The sequence below is a fragment of the Molothrus ater genome, chromosome 3 (genome assembly GCF_012460135.2).
Source record: "Molothrus ater isolate BHLD 08-10-18 breed brown headed cowbird chromosome 3, BPBGC_Mater_1.1, whole genome shotgun sequence".
Taxonomy (NCBI): Eukaryota; Metazoa; Chordata; class Aves; order Passeriformes; family Icteridae; genus Molothrus; species Molothrus ater.
Genome location: NC_050480.2, coordinates 111,843,439 through 111,868,702, shown reverse-complemented (window position 1 = coordinate 111,868,702; position 25,264 = coordinate 111,843,439). Strand labels below are relative to the sequence as shown.

At 45.8% G+C, this 25,264-nt stretch overlaps 1 protein-coding gene across 1 annotated transcript in view; it reads right to left on the bottom strand.

Moving 5' to 3' along the window:
- Positions 1–2,073: 2,073 nt before the first annotated feature.
- Positions 2,074–25,264, bottom strand: part of INTS9 (integrator complex subunit 9) — a 61,559-nt gene continuing 38,368 nt past the window's right edge. Inside the window, exons 12-17 of the mRNA XM_036381021.2 lie at positions 22,924–23,095; positions 18,015–18,139; positions 16,061–16,228; positions 5,402–5,500; positions 4,231–4,368; positions 2,074–3,327 (exon numbers count right to left, since the gene is read on the bottom strand). Coding sequence (XP_036236914.1) covers positions 3,151–3,327; positions 4,231–4,368; positions 5,402–5,500; positions 16,061–16,228; positions 18,015–18,139; positions 22,924–23,095 — 879 coding nt within the window. The 3' untranslated portion in view covers positions 2,074–3,150. The remainder of the gene's footprint in view (positions 3,328–4,230; positions 4,369–5,401; positions 5,501–16,060; positions 16,229–18,014; positions 18,140–22,923; positions 23,096–25,264) is intronic.

Here is a 25,264-nt window from a genome sequence, read left to right as displayed (position 1 = left end):
AGAATTCACAATCCATGGATCCTCGAGGGATAAGGTCACAGTTGATAGATCCTTGAGGGATGGGGTCACAGTCCATGGATCCTTGAGGGATGGGGGTCACAGTCCATGGATCCTCGAGGGATGGGGTCACAGTCCATGGATCCTCGAGGGATGGGGTTACAGTTCATAGATCCTCAATGAGTTGATAGTTCATGGATTCTTGAGGGAAGAACTCACAATCCATGGATCCTCAAGGGATAAGGTCACAGCTGATGGATCTTTCAGGGATGGGGTCACAGTCCATGGATCCTTGAGGGATGAACTCAAGGTCCACAGATCCTCAAGGGATGAGGTCGCAGCTGATGGATCCTTGAGGGATGGGGTCACAGTTCATGGATCCTTGAGGGATGGGGTCAGTGTTCATGGATCCTAGAGGCCTGAACTCACAGTCCATGGATCCTAGAGGGGTGGGGTCACAGTTCATGGATCCTTGATGGATGGGGTCACAGTTCATGGATCCTCAAGCACTGAATTCATAGTTCATGGATCCTCGAGGGATGAACTCACAGTCCATGGATCCTTGAGGGATGGGGTCACAATCCATGAATCCTCGAGGGATGGGGTCACAGTCCATGGCTCCCAGGTGACAGCTCACCTGTGACAGGTGACAAGGCCTGTCAGATCCCACCTTTCCCACCATGAGCCTGCCCAGGCCATGATGTGCAGCCAATCCCAAATCCCTCTGCTTTCATTCCCACTCCTCCCAAAGGCTGAGCTGCTGGTGGGGCACAGATCCAGCACCTGGCCCCAGTTTCCCTCTGCTCCTCCTGTCCAGGTGCCCACAGAGGGGACAGATCCCAGTGACAGTGACTGAACCTGGGCAGGGACCTGGCATTGACTGAACTGGTCCAGTTGTTTTCGTTTTCACTTCACATTAATGGAGTGAAACCACAATGAACTCCTCTCTACCCAGGAACAGCTGCTCCGTAAAAGCCATCCAAGAGCAGAAACCTGATTTTAACCTTTCCTCCCCATTATTTCTGTGGGAGCACAGGGTTGGGAAGTCACTGGGAATGAATCACTTGCCACTAATTGTGTTTAATGAGGAGAGCAGCTCAGGGAGGGATGTGGGATCCAGGGAATGGGGATGGCCATGGCACAAGGGCCAAGGGGATTTATTTTCCCTTCTGGAAGAAGGAGAGTGAATGAAGCCAGGAACATTTGCTGTTCTTTGGCCATTAAATTCTGGATAAAGCCTGGATTGCATCCATGGTATTCTTCCCCTGGCAGCACCCTGGGCTGCCACAGTTCCCTCTGCAGGACTGACCCAGCCCAAAGAAATGCTATTTGTTTTTCTCTCTCTGTGCAGAAGGAACAAGCACTTCTTTTTCCAGTTTAAGTAGGGTTTCTCATTAAAGAATTCCCCTCCCAGCATGTTCGTTTCTCCAGCACACACAGCTTAAATATAACAAAGCAATCCACTCTCAGCTGCTGGACTGATGGAACAATGAGAAGTTTTCCTGCTCAAAATGACAGGAAGAAAAATGTAAAAGCTTTTAATTTTGATTTTCTCCCCGAGGAGGGTGGGAAAGCCTTGGGAATGTGAAAAGGAAGGCACTGGAGCAGTGGGATCAGTGCTGGAGCTGAGGTAACCAGCAGAAAGATGAGTTTATCCCACTACTTCTCTGGGTTAGGAATAATCCCTTTGGAGTTTATTAAAGTGAAATTATCCCAGTCCTTTGTTTTTAAGTGATGCTAAAGCAGCAAAGCTGCAAACCCTGATGAGGATTTAATTCCACTGCCCCAAGTTTTTCCTGCTGGTGACACCACTCCTCACACAGCCATGACACACACAGGATAAAGGTGTGGGTGCTGGGATCTGCACACCCAACCCAGCAGAAATTCTTCATGGGAATGAGATGGGATGGGGGCACTGCAGTGGCAAAGAGATTTTATCACAGAGCTGCTTCCACTGCCTGCATCTCCTCAAAGGGATGAACTGGAGGAGCTGCTTTATTTCCCAAAGGTGTCAGGACAAGGATGTGGAATGGGCATGGAGAGGCTTTTATAAACCACAGGATGTGCTCCCTCCTGGGCAGTCTCACTCTGCTTTTTATTTTTAACATCAAATAAATACAAAACAATCCAATAAAAAATCAACAGCAGTAAATCTGAGAGATGGGTTGTCTTTAAGAGCAATACTATTGACTGAGGTGAGGCCCCAAATATGAGATTTGGGGAGGGAAAAGCCTCCCCAGGTCTGCAGTACAGATGGCTTTGGATAAATGACTCAGAATTCCATCCAGGATTTGAGATGGGGGGGCTGAAAGGACAAGTTTTTGGAAGGTAGAAACAAGAGGCACTTAAATCTCAAAAGGTTTTTTATGAGCATTAGGAATTTTCCTACTTTATGGACTTCCCTAAGTGGCCTCCTGAGGTGTTCCCTCCACTGCTGATGGAGGAACCCAGGAGGAACCAGCTTTAGTGAAGGGCCTGGAGCTCCATGGACAGATCTGGATGTAACAGGTGAGGCTGCAGCATCAATAAACACTTGAATTCCTACAGGATAAAGCTTTTCCAAAGTGCCTCTGCTGGTGCAGGGAATGGCCAGGCTCTTCCCACTGTTCTCCATGTCCACCAGACCCCCTTTTTTCCATTTTTATTTGTACAATCTTTGCCTCACCAGCTCTCCTGTTCTTGTGCCGGGGAAGGACACATGAAGAACACACAGGGAGGAGAGGCAGGGAATGGGATCTGGGGATTGGGAAGAAGCAGTGGGAGGAAAAAGGCCATTGTTCCAATATTCCTGCAGAGTTCTGTCAGGTGAAGGACTGGGGCAGAGACTGCTGAGGGACACAGCGGAGCAGCAGTTCACCCTGGTGGAAATAAACACTCCAGTTATTTACTCTGCAGCTCCTATCTCCTGTAAGATTCCCAGCTCCCAATTTTACACAACAGGAATCTCCTCCAAAGTATTCCAAAACAGCTTAAAAATAAGATTTTAAAAATAGATATTAAAAAATACTCCCTTGCTCCTCCATGAAGGGGAAGGTGGTTTCTGGTCTCTCTGAATCACAAAATTCTCTCTCGCTCTCTCTCCCTCTCTCTCCTTGGACTCCAAGTTCTGCTGCTCCAGGCTCTCTCCTTGCAAAGCCTCCTGATGTCCATGAGCTAAAATTTCTGCAGGAATTTGAGCACCAGGTCCCTCAGTTTGACCCTCAGGGGCTCATCATTGTCACAGATGATGTGGGTGGAGTCCTCCTCCAGCTGGATCAGGGTCTCTGCCTCCTGCAGCAGCACAATGTGGCCCTTGGCCGTGTCCTCCACCTTCACATCACTGAAGCCGTGCTGGATTTGGGGTGGGAGGGGGAGAGAGAGGGAAATCAGCACAGCTCAGGAAAACTGGGACAGAGGAGAGAGGGAATTTTCCCCAGGGCACAGGGGTGAGGGAGTTTCATGGAATCACAGATTGCTTTGGCTGGGAAGGGCCTTAAATCTCATCCAGTGCCACCCCCTGACATGGCAGGGACACCTTCCACTATCCCAAACTGCTCCAAGCCCTGTCCACCCTGGCCTGGGACACTGCCAGGGATCCAGGGACAGCCACAGCTTCTCTGGGAATTCTATTCCAGGGCCTCCTCACCCTCACAGGGAACAATTCCTTCCCAAATTCCATCCATCCCTGCCCTCTGGCAGTGGGAAGCCATTCCCTGTGTCCTGTCCCTCCATCCCTTGTCCCAAATCCCTCTCCAGCTCTCCTGGAGCCCCTTTAGGCCCTGGAAGTCTGCAATCTTTTATCTCCTGCAGGTGAGAATGAGATTCCACAGAGCAGCAACCAAATTTGTGCAGCTTCCTCAGGAGGCTCCTCCACCAATGGAGACATTTCCAGGATCTCTTCTTCACTTGGTCACCTTCTTACTAATCTTGTGGAAATTTAAATGCTTTTGAGAGTCCCTCAGCTGCTGAATCCAAAAGTTCTGTGAGGCAAATCAACCACCCAAAAGCTCTGCTTCCATGGGAAACAGGAGGGGATCACTGACATGAAACCTGCACAGCAGGACAAAGCTCCACAGGGAACAGTTCCCTCTATTCTGAACTGCAGGGACACCCTGGAGCACTTTAGCAACTCAGTGGCCTTTCTCCATTTCAAGCTGCACTAAAATGATTCCCCCCTCTCTCTGCTACCAGAGCAGCACCTCTGAGATGTGCAGAAATCTGCTGGAATCCCACCTGCCACCAAAGACTCCTCACCTTCTCCAGAGTCTGCACAAACTGGTCCATGGGGATGGAGCCACTCAGCAGAGGCTTCAGAGATTTGCACTCGGGCACATCATCACTCACCCGCTTCCTCTTCTTGCTGGCAGGAGGCTGGGGAGGTTTTGGAGGGAGCTGATGGATGAGAAGGAAAAAAAAAGGATACAACAGGTTGGGAAACAGGCAGATTTCCCACTCTAAAGGATGCAACAGGTTGGGAAACAGGCAAATTCAGAGAGAGCAGCTACTCAGGGAATGAGAACATGGCTTAGCTCCAGCCATTTATGAGGATTCTGGCATTTTAAGCCCAGGTCTAAGTTTATTTGGCAGCAGGAATGAGTGGAGAAGGGAGAAAATGAACAACAGCAGCCTCAGACCAATTCCATTGCAGCACTTCAAGGCTCCCAGAGCTGCTGAGGGTTTCAGGGAAGCAGCTTGGGAAGAGGGGGGCAGCCTGTCTGCTGTGCTCTGACAGAAACCCTCACCAACCTTCACATCCCTGACATTTGCACACTGGGCTGTCTCCCCAAGTGTCCTGGGCCCAGCCAGCTCTGCTGCCCAGTGTGGGAAGGGTTGCTCAGTGAGGCCCTGCAGGCTCATGGCTCTGAGAGAAAGGGGACCAGGGCAGGTCCCTGGACATCACCTCCTCCTGCAGAGCACTCATGCCAGGAATTTCAGTGCCAGCCTGAAGGGGGTGGCAGGAAGGGAGAGTAGAGGTGTACAGCCTCCAGGGAAACTGAAGGCAGATGGTCCCTTCCCAAGCAGGAAGGGAGAATAGAGGTGTACAGCCTCCAGGGAAACTGAAGGCAGATGGTCTCCCTTCCCCAGCCTGATGTCCCAGGTCATCTCTCTCCTCTAACCCTTGGTCCTGAGAGGTTGACTGATGCTGCTTCTGACTGTGGAAGACAGCAGGATGATCTGTAGCCTCTCTTCAGGAATTATCTCACTTCCCCATTCATCTCAGCCAGGCACATGGCCAAGGAAAAGAGGGCAGAGAGATTTATTTGCATCCCACTCCCTGCTCTGGGTGTAATTCCTCACCTGCACATGCCAGGGCAAAGCCTCTGCCAAGGGCTCTGCCCCAGTGGGAAGGAGCTGCAGGAGGGGTCCTGGATGGCAGGAGAAGCCAGAGTAAGGATATTTTTCTCCATTCCCCATCAGACTGTACCTGCAGCACGTGTTTGTTGTCCTTAGTATGCAGCACAGCAGAAACTGTTGCCAAGGAAATACCAGGCTTGATCTCCAAGGGCACGAGGGAATCTGCAAGCTGAAGCAAAAGGAGATTTTGTTCAGCAAGTGATCAGCTCAAAATGTGCATGAACCCAGCTGTGAGATAAATTGGCAGTGTGGTATTTTTAAACATGGGCTAATGAACTGTAAACACAAAGCCACGCATAGACTGAGAGCTCCTCGGACCTGCCCAGCCTCCTTCCAGCTCCCAAAATTATGGATTTCACACCATGAGCAGAGCAGCACGAGGTTTGCAGGAACCAGGGCTGGTCTCAAAAACCATAATAAACACAAAGAACCCTTGTGTGAAAAGACAATTGCTTCATTAATAATTTTAGTTAGTAAAACTCGTGGTCTAATCCAGCATTAGTATGTTTGTGATGCTGATGGACAATGAAAAATCAGTGAGTTTACTTTCAGTCCCTGGCTGCAGAATATCTGGAATAAGAACTGTTTGTCCTTAAAACCCCAATGTTTTCAATCAACCCACTGTTGATTAGTTTGAAATTATTCCAACAATGCTGCACAAAACCCTCTTCACTGCCTTTTTATGTAATTCTTCCCTGAAAGACATAAAATCTAGTTTTGGCTTGGAGCTTGGATCTAACACTGCTGGCAGTGCCTGGAGTGGGCAGTGCTGCACCTGCTGAGTCCAGAGGAAGTTGGCCAGTTGGGAAGAACCTCTTCCAGCCACTTTTCCAAAGGAATTCTACAGAAAACAGTGCTCATGAATGGAGGAAATGATTCCCTTTTCCCCTCCAAGGGAATTGAAGGTGCCAGGATGCCCAGTCCTTTTGCCATGAAAGCACTGAGAGAGTTTTTCCGTTGGCTGGATGGGGGCAAAGTTCTTTTAATAAGTTCTGCAAATCTCACCTGCCACTGTTAAAGCTGCAGGAACATTTTTTAGAGCAGCTCTTTGGAATAAAGCAGTTGGTGTGTTGGAAAAACACAGGCTACATTAAAAATCCCTAAATTCTGTCTGTATTCAGCTGTGGTGAATCCTAGAAATCCAAACTGGATGGGGCAATTCAGCTCACTGTTACTCTGGGACTCTGTTCAAGATCTTTAAAGCAGGCAATTTGAATACAGCCTTTATGATCTGTTGTTGAAGGCAAAGAGAATGAAAATATAATGACAATCATTGCTTCAGATTTCTCCTGGGATCTAAACACAGCAGCACTTGCAGCAGGGAGTTCTGCTGCCTTCCCAGTGGTTGTAGGCACTTTCCATTCCAACCACCTTCCAGAGGAGGATCGATACAAACCAGGCTCTGATGGAGAGCAAAATGACAAATCCTGTGAAGAGAAAGATCCTTAAAGAACAGGGAGTGGCTTGGAACCAAAGTCTTCTCCTGCCACTGAAGTATTTTGCTATTAACATTTCTGCAGGCTTTAAACAGGCTAAATAGCAACACTGGGATTCTTTACAGTCAGAAGGACAGTAGGACAGGCATTCATTTTGATTTCCTCCCCAGCTCACAGCCCTCTCCATGTGGCAGCCAATCCTTTTATTACACAAACTCAGTGACCCAAAGCAAAAAGGTCATTTAATCACATCCAGTAATTCACCCACCAAGGCCAGGCAGCACTGCTCCACTCCTTTCAAGTGACCTCCTGCACACACAAATCACAGAACTCCTCCAGAATGCTGCATTAAAGAAATCCTTTTCACAGAGGCAGCAAGTCTTGTCTGAACTCCAAGCTATGGCAACTCCACTGTTTCCCCTCACAAATGGTTTCAAACTTTAATTCTCCTGGCAGCCAGGAAGCCGTGTCTCATTTCAAGGTTGAATTTGTCCAACTTGCAGTGGCTGGCTCTTGTTGTGCCTTTGTGTGTGAGATTGAAAAGCCCCCCACCAAGCAGGAGTAAATGAGTCTTCCTTCCAGTCATTATCCCGAGCCCAGTGTCACATGCTGGCACCAGGAAAGCCACCAAAGCCGGGACACTGAGATCTAACAGCACATTAATCAGTCCCCTGCCCATGGATGAGCACTTGGACTGCCTTAGGAGAAATCTGGGGGGGGATGTGTGCAGTATTTCAGTTTTTAGCTTGGGATGTTCTCCTCCGGTGATCAGAGCTGTCCGCCCACGCTAAAGCAGAGGAAAGATATTTTTACCATGAATTTTTACCATGAAATATTTTTACCCTTCTTTCCTGAAGGGTTGCATTTCCCACCCCAAAAGAGGATTTGACACACACCCTGTGAGCACAAACACTGGCTGTTGGCTAAACTACAGATGTTGATAAAGAACAATGTGGGTTAAGTCACTCTTAAAAGTCTCCTGAAGACTTCAATGGGGACAACTCTCCCCAGGTTTAAGTTGTCTTCAGTCACCAGCCAAAAATCCTCTTGTTGGCAATGAGGTGCTGAACAACCCCTGAGGATGGGACCTGAAACTTCACAGTAAAAATAAAATGAGGCTGAATAATCAGTGAATAACATCAGGGAAGGACCAGACTTCCAGCACACATGGTCTTGGTTCTCTGGAGGATTCTCCCAGGGACAGACATGCTGGATGTAAAACAGTATTTTAACATCCCAGTTCCAGTAATTTCTTCTTAGATTTTTGGGACACCTCCCCAAGCTCCTCCCTTTTCCCTTTTCACCTCTGGCTTACACTGGAGAGGGTGCAGGAAGGCTGACCCAGCAGGGAGAGGCAAAGTTTGGGCTGGGTGAGGTGAGCTGGATATGGAGAACAAGCAGGAGCTCAGCAAAGTGACCAGCAGTTAAAATCCCCTGAAACTGCAGGATCTGAAATCACTGATGTGTACATTAGATTATAGCATGTGTATTTAGAAAGGGGCCCTGCTGGGTATTTACATCATTAAATGTGGTTTCCAAATTTTCAAACTCAAATTTTCAAATGCATAAATGTGGGATCTCTGCATGAAAGGTGGGATTAAACCAGAGAAGCAGATGGGAAACCCCAGACTGCGGATTCCTCTGGCAGTCCTGAGGTGGGGAAAGCTCTGGCTAAAGGAAAGAGATTCCCAGGGAACTCCTGGGCTGCTGCTGCAATTCCTGAAGGGCCATTAATGAAACTCCCAGTTTTTATTAATGACCTCAGCACAGAATGAGGAGGAGTGTTCAGAAGGTCCCACTGAAGTTTGTAGGGCACCTTGAACAGAAAACAGGACCAGGCTGTGAGAGAGGAAAAACTCAAAGACAAGAATTGGATGAGAAAACCAAGATGAAATTCAATGGCACAAATGAAGGCCAAGGATGGGGCTAATACTGAGAATTTCTGCTGTGGGCTGGCAGCTGCTGCAAAGGACAGAGCTCAAGGGTTCAGGTTTATTCGTCCATCCCAAGAGAGTCACAAATGTGACATGGCCATGAAAAAGCTAAATGCAAGCCCAGAAAGTATCAGGTAATTCTCTCTGAGATGAGCTATCCCACTTTACATTGGGCCTGGCAAGATTTCATCTGAACTACTTGCAAATTGTGGGTAATTTCAGTTCAAGTAAGAGATTCTGAAGGGTAAAATAAGGCAGGAGGAGCTGTCTTGTAAGGGAAAATGAAATACCTTGGCTTGTTTAGCCTGGCAAAAAAGAAAGCCAAAGGGAGAATTTGATTATTCTACATAAACACCACAGGGAAAATACCAACAAAAGGGAAAATGTATTTATGCCCAAACATGATGTTAGGAATAAATGTGTGCAGGCCAGCAGTGAATATGTGTAGGCTGGAAATTAGGATGTTTTTGGCCATCAGAGACAGTGGGGGCTTGAACAGCATCTATTGAGAACAGCAGGGGCAAAAGTCTCTGCAATTTCAAGTCTTACATTTTTTGGAGGCACATTATAAACACTGTTGGTAACTGCAGCTGGGTTCTGGCCACGTGAGCCCCGAGGGCACTTCCATTTCTAGGTGGGAATGATGGAATACAGCCTTGGAGCTTGCTGGGTATGAAGCAATTCAGATCCCTGAATAGGATGGAATTTGTATGAGACAAAAAAAAAAAAAAAATCTCCTGCCAATTACTAGAGAAGCCCAAGGATTTTAAAATCTGCCTGAGTTCAGAGAAAGCCATGGAGGTCACACCTGCAGAGGTTTTTATTGTAACCACTCCTCAGCAAAACCTGAATGGAGAACCTGCCCCATCCTCCATCCCTCCACTCCCCTGCTCCTCACACACACCAAATCCAGTTTCTAGGTGCAGGAAAGCATCTTTAGTAGGACAAAAATTGCTTCAAGGCTGTGCAGCAGCCTTTTCACAAGCAGGGAGGGTCTGTAGAGTCAGTATTGTAAGCAGAATGAAAACCATGGTCTTTGCCATGTCACTTAAATTTGGATGGTGGTCTGAGGAGAGAAGGATAATTTCCCTCACCTCTTACTTCCTTGCCTCCTCTCAGCCTTTAATTTTTAAAGTATTTTAATTACTAATTTATTAATTCTTGAAGTACCAGGAGCTCTGATGGCCAGGCCCTTGTAGCCAGACACAGGAGGAGTCTCCAACAGATCCATCCTTGGTTTTACAGCCCCAGCTAAACCAGGGGCCAAGAGCAGGAATTCTGCAAGTATCAGATCCTTCAGAGTGACAAAAAAATGTGGGGTCAAACACAAGGGGTGAAAGGGGAATTGAAATGTGCCTGTGGATTTGTGAGCAGCAGGCACAGGGAACAAGGCACAGGCACACTGCAGGCAGGATGGAAATTGGGGAATTTTGCTTCGGAGACCTAAAGGACCAAAGGCTTTTCCAGCAGAGAACAGCCCAGAAATGAAGGGCATCTATGGGATCATTAGTGGGTGATCTGAGGCAGGTGCTGTTGGGCTTTCAGCCTCACATTTGACACAATCCAAGGGTTTTAATTCAGCTGCTGAGTTACCCCCAACTTCACAGAGCTGTCACTCGCTGGGGGTCTCCCACAGCTCTCTCTGGAGCAGATTTTAAGGTCTCATTAACTTCAGTGGATAAAGAATCATACCATGAATATCTAAAGGTTTTGCTATCACTTGCAAAAGCCCAGATCTTGGCTTTGGGCTTCCACAGAGACCAAATTTTTTCATCCAGTGAAGAAATAAAAAAGCCTGAGGTGCAGTCTGCAGATTTGAGCAATGAATTGAAGCTCTTCTTTTCCATGGGCATATTCTATGTGCAGCTACTGGACCAGGGCTCCAGATCAGCAGGAGGACCCTTGTCCCCAAACCCTTGTCCCCAAACCAGAGACATCAGCCAACCACCAGGGAATAATTCTGGGTGGGATTCCAAGCACCAGAACTCACTCTAACCACTCAGCACTAACTGTAACCACTGCTTTTGCCAATCCTGTGCCAAAAAAGCAGTTTAAGGAATATTTAAGGAGTGCAATGAAGGAGATTTATGGCTGTTTAATGAAGCTCTTCCCCAGGAGCCTGGGAGCAGGCAGGGAACAGTTGTTTGAGAAACTTAAGAAAGGATGGTGGAAAACAGAACCAGCAGAAAGAGAAATTAGGCTTGGATTTGAATGAAAAATGACAGGTAGGGGAAGCAAGGACATGAAATATCTTCAAAGTAAAGGCAGTAAAGCTTGCAGATGCAAGAGATGAGTCATTTGAAAGACATAAAAACTGCATAAATCAAAATATTCAAAATATAGTAACCATTTTATGGGTCAGAATGTCAAGTCAGGATGGGATGTTGTTGTTGAAGCTGACTGGGAAGAGAGAGCTGAGTGCCTGCCTAGAAAAGTGTTATCTTACAGCCAGCCATCAGAAATGAAAGGAAAAACAAACCTAGACACTAATACAGGCAGGCAAAGGCAGGCTGGAAGCAGAAAAGCAGATCTGAGTTCCACCTGACTAAACAGGACAACCTGTGGGTAAGACCAACCACAGAAAAGGTACAGCAACAAAAAAAAAAAAGGCAAAGGAAATGAAGGATAACACATTCCAAGCACAAAAAAGAGAGGAGGAGGGAGGAGAACTCTCTCAGGCTGAATGGCCAGGAGAGAAGAGACACCAGAGTGAGGTGGGAGACATTTCTAAGGAGAAAATAAAGGCTGCACTGAGCTCTGCTGATGTAAATCAGGGGGATTTATCAGCGCTGGTTCTGGCTTTGTGTGAGGAAAGTTGGTCAAAGCTGGGAAAGAACATTTTTGGTGGAATGTCAAAAGGTGAGATCCAGCTCAGAGAGAGACTCCAGGCAATTCTGCAGTGAGCTGGGAGCTGGGGCAGGGCTGAGCAGCAGAAGCAAACAGGTTTTATTTCACTTCAACAGGTTCTATTTCATTTAAACAGGTTCTATTTCATTTAAACAGGTTGTATTTCACTTACTTCTTGTGAGGCTACAGCACACTGGACCCAGGGGGAATAGTCAGGAAAAAAGGAACACAGAGGTCAGAGATTGGATAATGTGGGGTCACCAAAATGAGCTGAGGGTGGGAAGAAGGACAGAATTCAAAACTCTTTAGTCCCTGAAACACAGAAGAAGTTGGAAAGGTCAGGTAAAAGTCAGGAAAAGGAGTCAAGATGAAACCTCCATAATTATGATGGCTGTTTTGCTAATTCTTCTCCGCAGTATTTTCTGATAATTTCACTTGCTGTCAGGCTGTGCCTTGTACACTGACACTCTCCTGACTGGGCTGTGTCCTGAAGAACACAAAATGGAGTATTTGAAGAGCACAGAGCCCTGAGTGAAGTGTCAGCTGCAGGCACCGAGTGATCCGCACCATTGTTCAGCTGTAATTAAACTGGAGGCACTTTATTTGCTCAGACACTACTGTTTAATTTTATCTGTTTGCTCCAGAAGGTGTTTTCCATTTTCCCATCTTTCTCTTGTGAGCAGACAATGCCTAACCAATTTCCAGGAAGCAGTCTTTTTTTATAATTTTTTTTTTTTAAGTGAAAGGCAGACGCGGAGAAGAAATTATTTAAAGTGTAAAGGTTTGCACAATCCCTGGAAGAGCCATTCCAGCCTGATGCCTTGGGATTGTTAAAAACTCTCTCCAAACAAAGGCTGCTGTGAGTGTAAATCTCATTATCATACAACAGGCCTGCCTGACCTGCCTTTGCTCCTCGCTGAAGTGATTGAAATATAGACAAGGTCCAGCAGTAAAAAAGTAAATTTCCATTAGTCTGACAGGCCAGGATCTGAATCACTGCAAGTTTGGGGAAGGAAATTTCACTCCACCATAGCATCAGACTGCACTGAGTCTGAGCCATGCTGAGCCAACCCTTTGGTTTTCAAAAGCTGGAAGAATCCAGGCAGAACTTTGAGTTGGGAAAGGGACTGGGGGTGTCAGGAGGGGGCCCTGATCAGGATTTCACTGCAGCAGCCATTCTTTTATGAGACTTTCAGGTTTACTTCACACACAAATCCCAGCCCTGCAGCACATCTAGCAATTACTGGTTTTTCCAGGGTGGATTTCATCATTCCATTTCAGGCTAACATGGTTTTGACAAATAACAAGCCACTGCAAGGTTTCTAGGAGCTATAAAATGCCCTTTTCAATTGCCACTTGAGCCTGCACAGAACCCCAGGGCTGGTGGGAGCCCATATTAAACAAATGCCCTTTCCTTGCACTACAGAAATTCCTATATTCAGAAACCCTAAACTACTGAAAAAGGAACATTAAGCAGCAAATACTCCCACACCAGGGAGCCCCATCCATCATGTCTGAAATCTGTCTTGCACAACCCACTCAGCAGAAGGGGAAGCTGTATCCATTTTTTACCAGGACCATGTAGTTCCCTTAAAAAGAAGGAGCAAGATCCTTTTTTTGGAGGATGATTTGCATGTCTTGGAGCTGGGGAATGGCATCCTGTTAACAGTCCTGAAGCACAGCCTTGCTCTCAGGAGTCTTTTCAGGAGCATCACCACAGACCAAGCAGATTTGTAACGAGTTGTGAAGAGCAACTTTGGAACCAGGGAAATCCCAGAATGGATTGGGTGGGGAGGAACCTTAAATCTCACCCAGTGCCACCCCCTGCCACAGGCAGGGACACTTTCCACTATCCCAAGTTGCTCCAAGCCCCATCTAGCCTGACTTTGGTCACTTCCAGGAATCCAGGGGCAACCACAACTTCTCTGGGAATTCTATTCCAGGGCCTCCCCACCCTCACAGGGAAGATTTTATCCCCAATATCCCATCCAACCCTGCCCTGTGGCAATGGGAGCTATTCCCCCTTGTCCTGGCACTCCACCCCTTGTCCAAAGTTCCTCTCCAGCTTTCCTGGAGTCCCCTTCAGGTGCTGAAAGGTCACTCCAGAGCCTTCCCAGGCTGAACAATCAGCCCGAAGAATCCCTGGATATGGACAATCACAAGATATTTCTCCTCCCTGAGCATGGATAGCTCTGAAATTAGGACTGTTGTGTGAATATAATTGGATTTTAGTTGTTAAGGGAGGGGAAAAAAAGGCCATTTCTTTCCTTTTTTCAGATTTCTGCTGGATCTCTCCAAGTTAAAGGGAATGCAATAGAAACCAGCTGCTTTTCCTAGGTTGGTGATGCCACATTCCATGCAGAGCATCCTCCCTCCCAGCAGCTTTGGGAAGCGCAGGAGAGCTGGAATCCAGTCCCTTCAGAGGCTGACACAAGGGACAGGCTCTCACATAAAGGCTGCACCTCAGAGTTTAGGTGGAAACCCAAAGCCTCAGTGGGATTTGAATAATCAGTGAGCCCCAGGCTGGCTCCCTGCACTCTGAACTCAGGATTGGTTTCATGCTGGTGAATTGAAGCCAAGTTTCACCAGTCTTAGGTTTAACAGGATCCAATAAATATGTAAATTTCCAAAACAATTAAATATACATGCCAAGATGGAACTGCAGCCAAGCATATTTTGAAATTCAAGCCCTCTCCTTGTCTCCAAGCAGTGGGCTGGGCAGGCTCCTCACAGAAATGGTGTGAAATGGTGGCAGTGGGTGTTGTGGGCTGGCTGAGGGATTTGTTACTGGGTGGCTCCCAGTTCTGCACTTCATATTAGGTTCACCTAAAGGATGCTTCCTCCTTCTACACTCCAATGAAAAGTCACTCAATATTCCAGTTTCTAAAGGGCAGTAATGCCTGTTTGCAAAAAGCCACTGCCACCTTTGATCCAAGGACACATTTGTGCTGATTGGATTGTCAAAAAAATATTTTAAGCTCATGTCTGTCAGAATATGGGTCACCCTTGGTAATATGGGTACATTTGGATTTGACTTAAGGGGTTAATAAATCATTAATAGATGTTGTGGGGATAAGTAATCCACATTTTAGATGGCTACAGGCAATCCATTAACCTGCTGGGCTCCTGCAGCCTGTAGGAATTAACCATTTATAGAAATTGTTGGAGTACAAATAAGCCTTTTCATTGCTTCTTTATCATGACTGAAAGCTGATCCTTAATGGGAAGGGTATTTCTAACAGCAGGTGAGTTTGGGGAAGGAGAAAGACAACTCCTGGGTGCTGACTCTGGATTCTCAGGATCCTTTCCATGGTCCTGGGGCACTAATTCAAACTGCTCTGCCCAAAACTTCCTCATATTGAAACTGGAGGTGGCTGGTTACTTCACACATGGCAGAGATCACTGTTTGTCTTGTGGGATGGGATTTTCTTGCAAAGGACAACTCATCTGAACACAGTTTTTGCCTGCTCACAGAATCATGGAATGGTTTGGGTTGGAAGGAACCTTGAAGCTCATCCCACTCCAATCCTGACACCTTCCACTGGCCCAGGGTGCTCCAGCCTGGCCTTGGACATTTCCAGGGATCCAGAGGCAGCCACAGCTTCTCTGGAAATTCCAGCCCAGCCCCTCCCCACCCTCACAACCAGGAATTCCTTCCCAAGATCCCACCCTAATTTCCTTTTTCCCAGCAGGAAGCCATTCCCTGTGCCCTGTCCCTCCATGCCTTATCCCAAGTCCCTCTCCTGCTCTCCTGGACTCCCTTTAGGCTCTGGAAGGGGCTCTGAAGTCTCCTCCAGGCTGAACAGCTCTCTCAGCCAACCAATGGGGTTTTTTTAGCTCCCATTAGTTTATAGAGTGAAATTATCTCTCAAAAGTGGTTCTTTCCTAGCTCTCCAGTTGACAGAATGTGCTTTACATGATGAGAGTCAACTGTAAATTTCAGCCACAAGACATCTTAGGGACAAATACTTTTAGTTCTGAGGCTGCACCTCCAGTCCTGAGGACACTTCTGGGTCCTTCAAGACAAGAAGGACATTGATGGGCTGGAGCATGTCCAGGGAGGGGAATGGAGCTGGGGAAGGGGCTGGAGCACCAGGAGGGGCTGAGGGAGCTGGGAAAGGGGTTCAGCCTGGAGAAAAGGAGGCTCAGGGGGGCCCTTGTGGCTCTGCACAACTCCTGACAGGAGGGGACAGCCAGGGGAAGTTGAGCTCTGCTCCCAGGGAACAGAGACAGGAGGAGAGGAAACAGCCTCAAGTAGCACCAGAGGAGGTTTAGGTTGGATATTAGGAACAACTCCCTCATGTAAAGGAAGGTGGAGGAGTCCCCACCCCTGGAAGTGGCACTCGAGGCCAACCACAGCAGTGGTGCTGGCTGACAGATCAAATGATGCCCTGAAGACTTTTCCCAATCACAACAGCTCTGCCATTCCACGCCTTCCCAGAGGCTGCTGAGCTGGAATCTGGCTGTGTGAGCAGGAACCCCCCACCATGCCTGTGCCCTGCAGGGACTCACATCAGGCATGATCTCGATCTTCTCGTAGCGGCGCTTGTAGGGCAGCGTGAGCACCTCGGCGCGGCGGTAGGACATGGCCGGGGGCTGGCAGTCGATCATCAGGTCCGTGCGGTGGGACTGCGTGGGAGGGGGCTGTGTGTACTGCTCAGGGCACACCACGTGCAGGGGCTGCAAGAAAACAGGGTGGAATTCCCATCAGCATTGCTAGAAACTGCTCCAGGAGTTGGAGGTGTGTGCAGGGTGACCCGCCCGGAATTTATGTCTTGTCGCCCCTTTGATATCGTCCTTGCCTCAAGGAGAGAAAGATAAAAATATGAAATAGGTTTTCTCCCAAATCCTTGCCAAATTAACTGGAAGGCAATGCTAACATCCCAATGTCAACTTGTGGGGCTGCAGAAAGCTCGGCCATCAATAATCAAGGCTGCAAAAACAACTCCTGGAGTTTTGCAGCAATATGTTAAGAAAGCATAAACAGGCTGGTTGCCACTGCAGGGTTTAAGGAAGCCAAAGGAGAAGCCAGTTCTGCAAACTGGAAGCCAAAGAGGAAGCCAAAGGAGAAGCCAGTTCTGCAAACTGGAAGCCAAAGGAGAAGCCAAAGGAGAAGCCAATTCTGCAAACTGGAAGCCAAAGGAGAAGCCAGTTCTGCAAACTGGAAGCGGCGACTCTCCTGGAATTTATGTCTTATCGCCACTTATCAGAATTTATGTCTTGCCACTGTGGCAAGATATCGTACTTGCCTCAAGGAGAGAAAAATAAAAATATGAAATAAGAGTTTTCTCCCAAATCCTTGCCAGATTAACTGGAAGGAAATGGTAACAGTGGTGGAGACCATCCCAATGTCAAGATGTGGGGCTGCAGAAACCTTGGCTGTCAATAATCAAGGCTGCAAAAACAACACCAGGAGTCTTCCAGCAATATGTTAAGAAAGCATAAACAGGCTGGTTGTCACTGCAGGGTTTAAGGAAGCCAAAGGAGAAGCCAGTTCTGCAAACTGGAAGCCAAAGAGGAAGCCAAAGGAGAAGCCAGTTCTGCAAACTGGAAGCCAAAGGAGAAGCCAAAGGAGAAGCCAATTCTGCAAACTGGAAGCCAAAGGAGAAGCCAGTTCTGCAAACTGGAAGCGGCGACTCTCCTGGAATTTATGTCTTATCGCCACTTATCAGAATTTATGTCTTGCCACTGTGGCAAGATATCGTACTTGCCTCAAGGAGAGAAAAATAAAAATATGAAATAAGAGTTTTCTCCCAAATCCTTGCCAGATTAACTGGAAGGAAATGGTAACAGTGGTGGAGACCATCCCAATGTCAAGATGTGGGGCTGCAGAAACCTTGGCTGTCAATAATCAAGGCTGCAAAAACAACACCAGGAGTCTTCCAGCAATATGTTAAGAAAGCATAAACAGGCTGGTTGTCACTGCAGGGTTTAAGGAAGCCAAAGGAGAAGCCAGTGGCTCTGCAAGCTGCCCTGGAGACAGCACAACACATCAGCAGTAACATGAAGGAGATGTTTATGCAAAGGCAGGCAGGGGCAGCTCTGTGAGTTTGCAGTGACAAGCCAGGTTGCAGAACAATGAGATAAAGAGATGCAGGCATTGTAAGGAGGTTTGGGAGAATGTGTATTTCAGAGTTCAGCAAGATAGAAAACAGGGAAATACTCAGCCAGGAAAAAAATCTGGTTGTTATTTTAATTATGTCATGAGTCAGAAAGCAAATTTTAGTAGAATCAAATGGGATGGGCCACTAAAGCACAAAGCCTTGAGAGGGAACAGCAGATACTACAAGAACCCTCTTTTTCTTAGACCTCTTCTAAAGCAGAGCTCAATGCTGTATTTTCTTCATGGAGAAAAGGATGTGGGTGTTGTCTCAATATTTGTTTAAGGCAACATTTCCCCACAATTCATTTATTTAATTTCAGCTGTGTGAAGAAATGTAAGAAAAGGCAGCAGAAAATTGATTACCTGGACTTCTTTGAGTAATTTAGACACCTGAATAAAGTTGAGTCTTGTGTCAATGGGACAGTAAACACATTTCATTGCCAAGGGCTGATAGGGAGCCAGAGCATCCAGGTAAGAGAAATCAGGTTCTGGAAAGAGAAATGTTGAAAACACTCAAAGCCCATTAACAACAAAAATGACCCAATTCCTCTCTAATTCCACTTTAGTCAGAGCTGTTGCTCAATGTTAATTCTGTTACAGATTTCTCTTCCCTTCCTCCTTCCCCCACCCATTATTTTCAATTAATTTGATGAAAATTACGCCCACAATTAGTCTTACCTTAATCAAGCAACAGAGCAATACTATTTCATTTGAACACATTATTGCATGACTTTTAGAACAAATTTAATCAAGACAAAACCATCGTCTCTTATTTTTAATCAGATCCTGTAAAGGAAGGCAAAATGTAGGCATTTTGAGTCTTGTGAGGTGATTCAAATGGCAAGTTGGTTTTCACTGTGACAAAAATGCAGCATAAATATGATATCCTGATATATAAATATATATATATATATATATATATTCTTTTGAATCTAAGAGTCAGGTTTAGACTGGTGGGAAACTAAGGTTTCTTTTATTACTGGATTAGAGGTTTGCCAGGGAAAAGTCAGGCACTGAATGGGCTTTTACTCCCACAGAGAGTAATAAAACATTGAGAATACTACAGAAAAAATTTTTTTTTGGTGAATGACAAATGTAGATCTCAGGTGACACAGTACAGGTAACCTCTTGATTCTGAGGGCCACCAACTAATGGTGGAAAAGATTATGCCATCCCTATCTCTCTGATAATTGTGGGATAGATGGGACAAAGGGAATGCTGGAAAAAAAAAAGGAACTGGTATGAGTTTGATAAGTAGAGAATGGGAAAAGAGAAGGGGATGCATAAAAGTCTCATCTGCTGGATTATCCTGAACCACAGGGCCCCAAAGGACACCAGGCAGAGCAAAGTGCAGTTCAAGCCTGGCTGGAACACAGCAGGAGGAATTCTCTGGGACCTGCTTTACTTGAAAGGATGAAATTAAAGGAAACTGAAATTCAAAGCCCCCATACAGGGGGGGCTTTGATTCTAGATCTTTGAATCTAAATGCCTCAGATTTAAAGAGGCATCTAAGATGTTCTGACATGGCAGCAGAGCAGAACACTGGTTGGATTTCTCATGCAGACAGCAAGAAAAAATCTCCTTCAAACCTTACCAGGGGAAGTTCAGCACCAGTGTGACATCCAACAAAAAGACAGGTTAATTGCTCACCTAAAAATCTAAAAATCTCCAAATCTGCTGCTGGCTAAGCAGCACTGAGCACCAGGTGGGGATATTTACCCTGAGAGAGCAGAACATAGCACCAGGCAACGATACAAATGTTTGGAACTGTCAAAGGGATAATTTCCCCAAGTTTAAAGCAATTGTCAGAGGAGCTGCCTGGGAACATTAAAGTGAGAAATATTAACAAAAAATGAATGTTGTACAAGGACGTGTACATGAAGCCATGAATCCACAAACATGAAGTAAAATTACACTGGGCAAAAAGCCATGGTATTAAAAGCAGATGTGGTGGTGGCAATAAAACAAAGCCTAAAAATATCGATGTAAAAATGGCATTTTATGTCAGTTAATAGCCATGAATAGAAATGTAAAAATAGGAGTACTGAGAAAGTTGCTGGTTGAAGAATGATCAGTTAGGGTTAAATGACAAGGCATTAAAAAAGTAGTAAGGGGAAAACAGAAAGTTTAAGTCAGGCAGAGGTTCTCTACTATAAAGATGTGCCATGAAATTGTAAAAATTGAGTTAAAAAAGTTACCAGAAGGGAGGTTTTCCATCCCATCTAGCATGTGGAGGACACAGAGATTTGAGGCAGCACCTGTTCAGCATTTCTCAATCAGCAGGTACAGGGAATGGTACAGACATGGAGTTCTGGTCTAGGAATCCCATATAAAATCCAATCCAAAGCCTCTCTGAACTCCTAATAAGGACAGGAGAGCCTTGGAAAAGGGAGAAATTCTAGGGAAGGAATCCTAACACAGGACTGGGGAGATTTAGAATGTTAAAAACACAACTTGAGCTGGGCTCACGGGGAACTCATGTGACACACAGGAGCTGCTGTTTTGAAACCACCCAAAATCCCAAAGTCACCTGTCTGGAGGCAGCAAGTGCTTGTCAAGGACACATATTGACTTTTCCTGACAGAATTACAGGTCTTTAGCTTCTCCCCCAAGACTCCTGATTTACTGCTGCATGACACTGAGTTATAAAACCTTCCACTGTACAGCACTGACGTGCATGAGCTGGTTTTAACATCTCCCAGGGAGTTGGTTTTTAAAGGAGACTTCTTTATACCGTGTCTTCTCCTAGAATTTCTTTGTGGTTCAGAGGTATTCGATATTTTGAATCAATAATCTCCTCAATACTGCTCCAGCAGTGATGGCTGCAGGTGACACCAGCCAGCAGAGTAGCACCACAGTTCCCTCACAGCCAGGTCCTGCCTGCTGGCAGCTTTAATTTATATTCTTGTCATTGGTTTTTTTACATTACAGATTGGAAAGGTGGAGATTGACTGGTTCCTGTGGACTGAACAAGCAGTGCTCATTAACAATGCAGGATGGTCTGGAGTTTAAAGGTTCTAATTACCAGAAACCAAGAGTTTTTCACAGGAAAATCTACAACATCATCTGCTCTCACACACTGCTCCAATGGACTGAGGTTCTTTTAGATCCACAGGAGATTTCAGCTTAAAACAGAAAAGTAATTAAATAATGGAAATCAGTGGCATCAGTGGAGGTGCTTCAGATTTTCACTGGTACTAAGAACAGGAGAATTTAATCTGCTAAGAATTTCTACAGACATAGAATCATTTAGGCTGGGAAAAAAACCTCTAAGGTCATCAAGTCCAACTGCCAAACCCAACACTAAATTCTGTGTTTTGTTCCAGCTGAGACAACCATAAGGAAATAGGTCTAGGACTAGACAGTCATAAGGCACTGGACTTATGGATAGTCCATAAAAGCCATGGATAAAAAGAATTTAGGGAAAAAAAACCCCACAAGCATCTGGAATCACTGTGCATTCCAAGGTCACCCAAGTAAAGCATCTCTCAACTGGAGTTTCACTAAGTACCAAGTGGGAATGAATCTCCAAGCCCATGACCTGCTGCACCCCCAGGTTGTCAGGAGTGACATTTCCATGCCTTGACAAGCTGCCAGGGCCAGGCTCTGACAGAAGTGCTCGATTGCCTCGGCTCACTGAAGGATTGGGATCTCACACAGAAAGGTCAAGTGCCTCTCCTTGCAGGAGACACAGAGGAAGAGTTCCTGCCATTAAAGGCCAGTTCCTGACACCCTGGGCAGCACATTCACAACGTGATTAATGCCACTGCTTCCCCTGGGATTCATGGAACACACAGCCCAGCAAAGCTCTGCAAACTCTGGCTTCATTGAAGTCCTGACTGGAGTAAAATTCACTCTTTTCAGACAATGCATATCCACATTGTAATTTAACCCAATTACTGTAATTAGGGCATGTCTCCAGAACTTCCTCAAAGGTCAGGAGGGGTGGGCCCTGCAGCAGCTGTACCTTTAGTGCTGTGGTACCTTGCACCATTTCCCAGCACAGAAACAGTCTGGATTCAAGTTCCCTGCAGGAACTCCCTTGTATCTCCCCTCCCATTGAATAAGGTTAATTATACACTAAAAATATCCCCAAATTGGCTTAACAGTATCATGCTACTCTCACGCTTTTTGGTGGCAATATTGTGAAAAGGACTTGCTTGTCACTAGCCTCAAGTCTACAGTTAAAAAAAGAAAGAAGAAGGAAATAACCCTTTCCCAGCCCTCTTTTCTTCAGGTTTTGTGCTTCCCAGCAGCTTTCCTATTCACTAAAAACTGGAGGAAAATAAACTTAACAGTGGGACTCCACTGCACCCTTGCTGTGGGAGTAGCTTTGATTTGTTCCTCAGGGCTCTCCTCCCCAGTTCTAATTACTTTGTCCAAAAATCCACACATTTTTTACCTGGCTAAGTCATATAGAGCACACCTCCCATTATCTCAGAGCTCCTTAGACACAAAATCAGGAGTAAGGACCTGAAGGATTATTGTTTGCCTTCTCAGATCAGGACAATGCCCACTGCAGGGCTCTGTCAGGGTGACACATCAGGTACAAATACACCTGCACAGAACCTCAGCTCCAGGGAAAGCCTTGAAGGATTTTTAATCAGGGTCAGCACTAGAAGCAGATGGAGAGAAATGGAAGAACTTAAAAGACCTGTTGAGCACTGAGAAAGGAAACAGCTCCCCTGGGGAATGAGCCAGAGCTGTACCTTCAGCTACAAATGTGTCTGCCAGGCAAAAACCATCTGAACAAAGCTCAGCCCAAAGGCAGGAAGAGCTCAGATCCCTGTGCCAGGTCTGTGTGGGGTGCACACTTCTGGGACAGCAGAGAGGACAGAAGCCTCTTCAGAAACCCTGAAAGATGAAAAGGCAGGAGAAGGGATGAGGGGAAGTTTCTTCCTGGAACAGTTTCTTCCTTTCTGACCAGCATCCATTAGGTCTTGCCTGGGTTTAACTTGCAGCCAGCTGCTTTTAATTCAAAAATTAATTTCCTGTAGGCATTTTACTGCTGTGCATAACGAAGACTTTGCTCAGACGTGGCAGGAATAGACTCTGCATGGCAAAGGTTGACTCTGCAGGGCTACACTGAATTAAATGGCACAATAATTACATTTGTGCCTGCAGTCAGTCCTGGGGCCTTAATTTAGATAAGCTCCTACTGAAGTGAAAAACTTCTGTCCCAGAACAAATGAGTAAAGCCCCAAGGATGTGGCCACACTTAACCAGAGTGCATGAACTGTTAATCTGATAATGATATCAGCATTTCACTTACCTGTGAATATAACAGTGTTCAAGCTGGATTTTCCCCACAGCTCCATGAAATGCACCACATCCCCAAATCTGAGAGAGGGATGTCCAGTGAACACAACACAGGGCTGCTTGAAGTCATTGCTGAAGTCTCCATGGATGCTGGGGTAATGTTTCAATTTGTTTGTCTGAATGAGCTGAAAGAAAAACAAAAAAATCCAGACAGTGCAACTTTTCATGCCTCTGTGCTTGAGTGTGTTTATTTACATGAGATTATAAATGTTCTACAATTTATTCCTAACTCATCAGAGAGTCCCTTAGATTTTCCCAACAAATTTACTCATGACTGTCATAAATGTTATGAAAGGGAAATCAGAACATGGGGCCTCCAAGTCCCTGCTCTCACTTCTTTGGTACCAGCAGGGTGGTGACTGGGAGGAAATTCTCCAAACACTCCCTGCTTCGACTTCCCTGTTGTGAGCAGAGTGCTCAGCTGCCAAATTCACAATAAGCTCCTTTTTTCCTATTTGCCATGTCTGCAAAGAGCTCTGGGCTCATGTTTAACCTGCTTTTCTTGCATCACAGCAGTACCAGGCACTTTTGCCTTCAGCAGAATGTTGTTGAGCTTCCCTGGTCTAAAGGGTTCACACAAAGTCAAAGCAGCTGAAAAAGAACAGACTGACTTTCCCTTCCTTAACTGTCTCTGAAACCAGCAATAAACATGAACTAAGAGCAATAAGATGTTTTGCAGACACAGTGCAATCAGCTCTGCAGGTGGAACAGATTTCTTTACTGAGATGGAGAAGTTTATTTATCAAGGCACTATTCAAAGAGTTTTGCTTTATTTCTCCTGCCACTGTTTTCTAATCTGCAAAACAAGGTGCAACTTAAAAAGCAATTTAACAACCAGGCTGTGAAGCACTTTCATGCAATATTTTGCAAGTTTTTCCTTGGCAGGTATATGCTTCCATCTCCAGCATGAAAATAACTGTAAATACAGTTTAAAAAGCAAGGAATTTAACACATGAAATCACAGACTGAATAGATGAGAGAAAGATCATGGAGATAAAGAGTGTGAGGGAGGGAGGGAAGGGGGCTTCCTTTGTCAGCCAATTTCCAAAGGAGGTTGGGCTGTTCAACAAATCATAGAATCCTGGAATGGTTTGGGTTGGAAAGGAACCTTAAAGCTCATCCTGTTCCACCCCCTGCCATGGGCAGGGTCACCTCCCACTGCCCCAGGAGCTCCAAGCCCCCTCCAGTCTGGCCTTGGACACTTCCAGGGATGGAGCAGCCACAGCTTCTCTGGGCAACCTGTGCCAGGGCCTCCCCACCCTCACAGGGAAGATTTTCTCCCTAATATCTCATCTAAACCTTCCTCACTTCAGTTTAAAGCCATTTCCCCATGTCCTGTGTTACTTTTTACCATGGCTGATCAAAGGTGCCTGCATGGAAATGAAGAGAAACTGAGAATTCTCAGCAACTTGTGCACCACAAAGCAGAATTCAAGGTTATTACACAATTCTGTAGATGCACATGGATCATTTCCACGTGGATCCTTGAATCATGGAGGAAGTAGAAACTGGACTACATTTTCTGCAGTTTACAAGGAATAGCTAATTCCCATTTAATCTTCAAGAGGGAAATTGGAAAAAAACACCCAATAACTGCTCTGGCAGTTGATAGGCACCGAATCTCAAAAACATTCCTGCAATTATACTGGTAAAGATTTCTGATTAACACATCTGGAGTGCAGGGTTTAGAATCTAAACTTAGCTTCAGTAATAAAAGCTGCAGTTTAGCAGACAATGGGTAAAACAAATTTGAACCCATAAAATACAGACATTTAAATGAACTTGTAGGAAATGACCTCAAAAAGCTTTTTTCTGTTTGGTTTTTTTTTTTTGAGGGAAGTCAAGTGTCTCAAAACTGAAATTGCAGAAGCACTTCCAACTGGGCAAACTGGAAGAGGAGGATGATTTCTATTTCAAGCATTAAATGGGATATGTGACATTCCAGGGGAAAACTTTTCCAGAGACAGGCAGATTGGTCAGGGAAAGACATTTCTACAGCCAGCATTGACCTAAGACACTCCTGAAAATCACAGACTGTTGTTCCAGCATCTTCTTTCACAGGTTTCTTCAAACGATATTTATTTGCATGCAGCATTCGGATTTTTGGGAAGATGTGAGGGCAGCACTGGATGTGGAAAGCAGTGAACAGCTCATTTCCCTGCCATCCCTCCACAAACATTCACTGCTCAGCAACATAAAAGCTGTATTTTCTTCAAAGCCTTATGGAAGCTTCAAATCCCCTCCTATTGCTTTGTAAAGAGACACAGGAGCTCTAATCCAGTTTTCAGGAGCTCG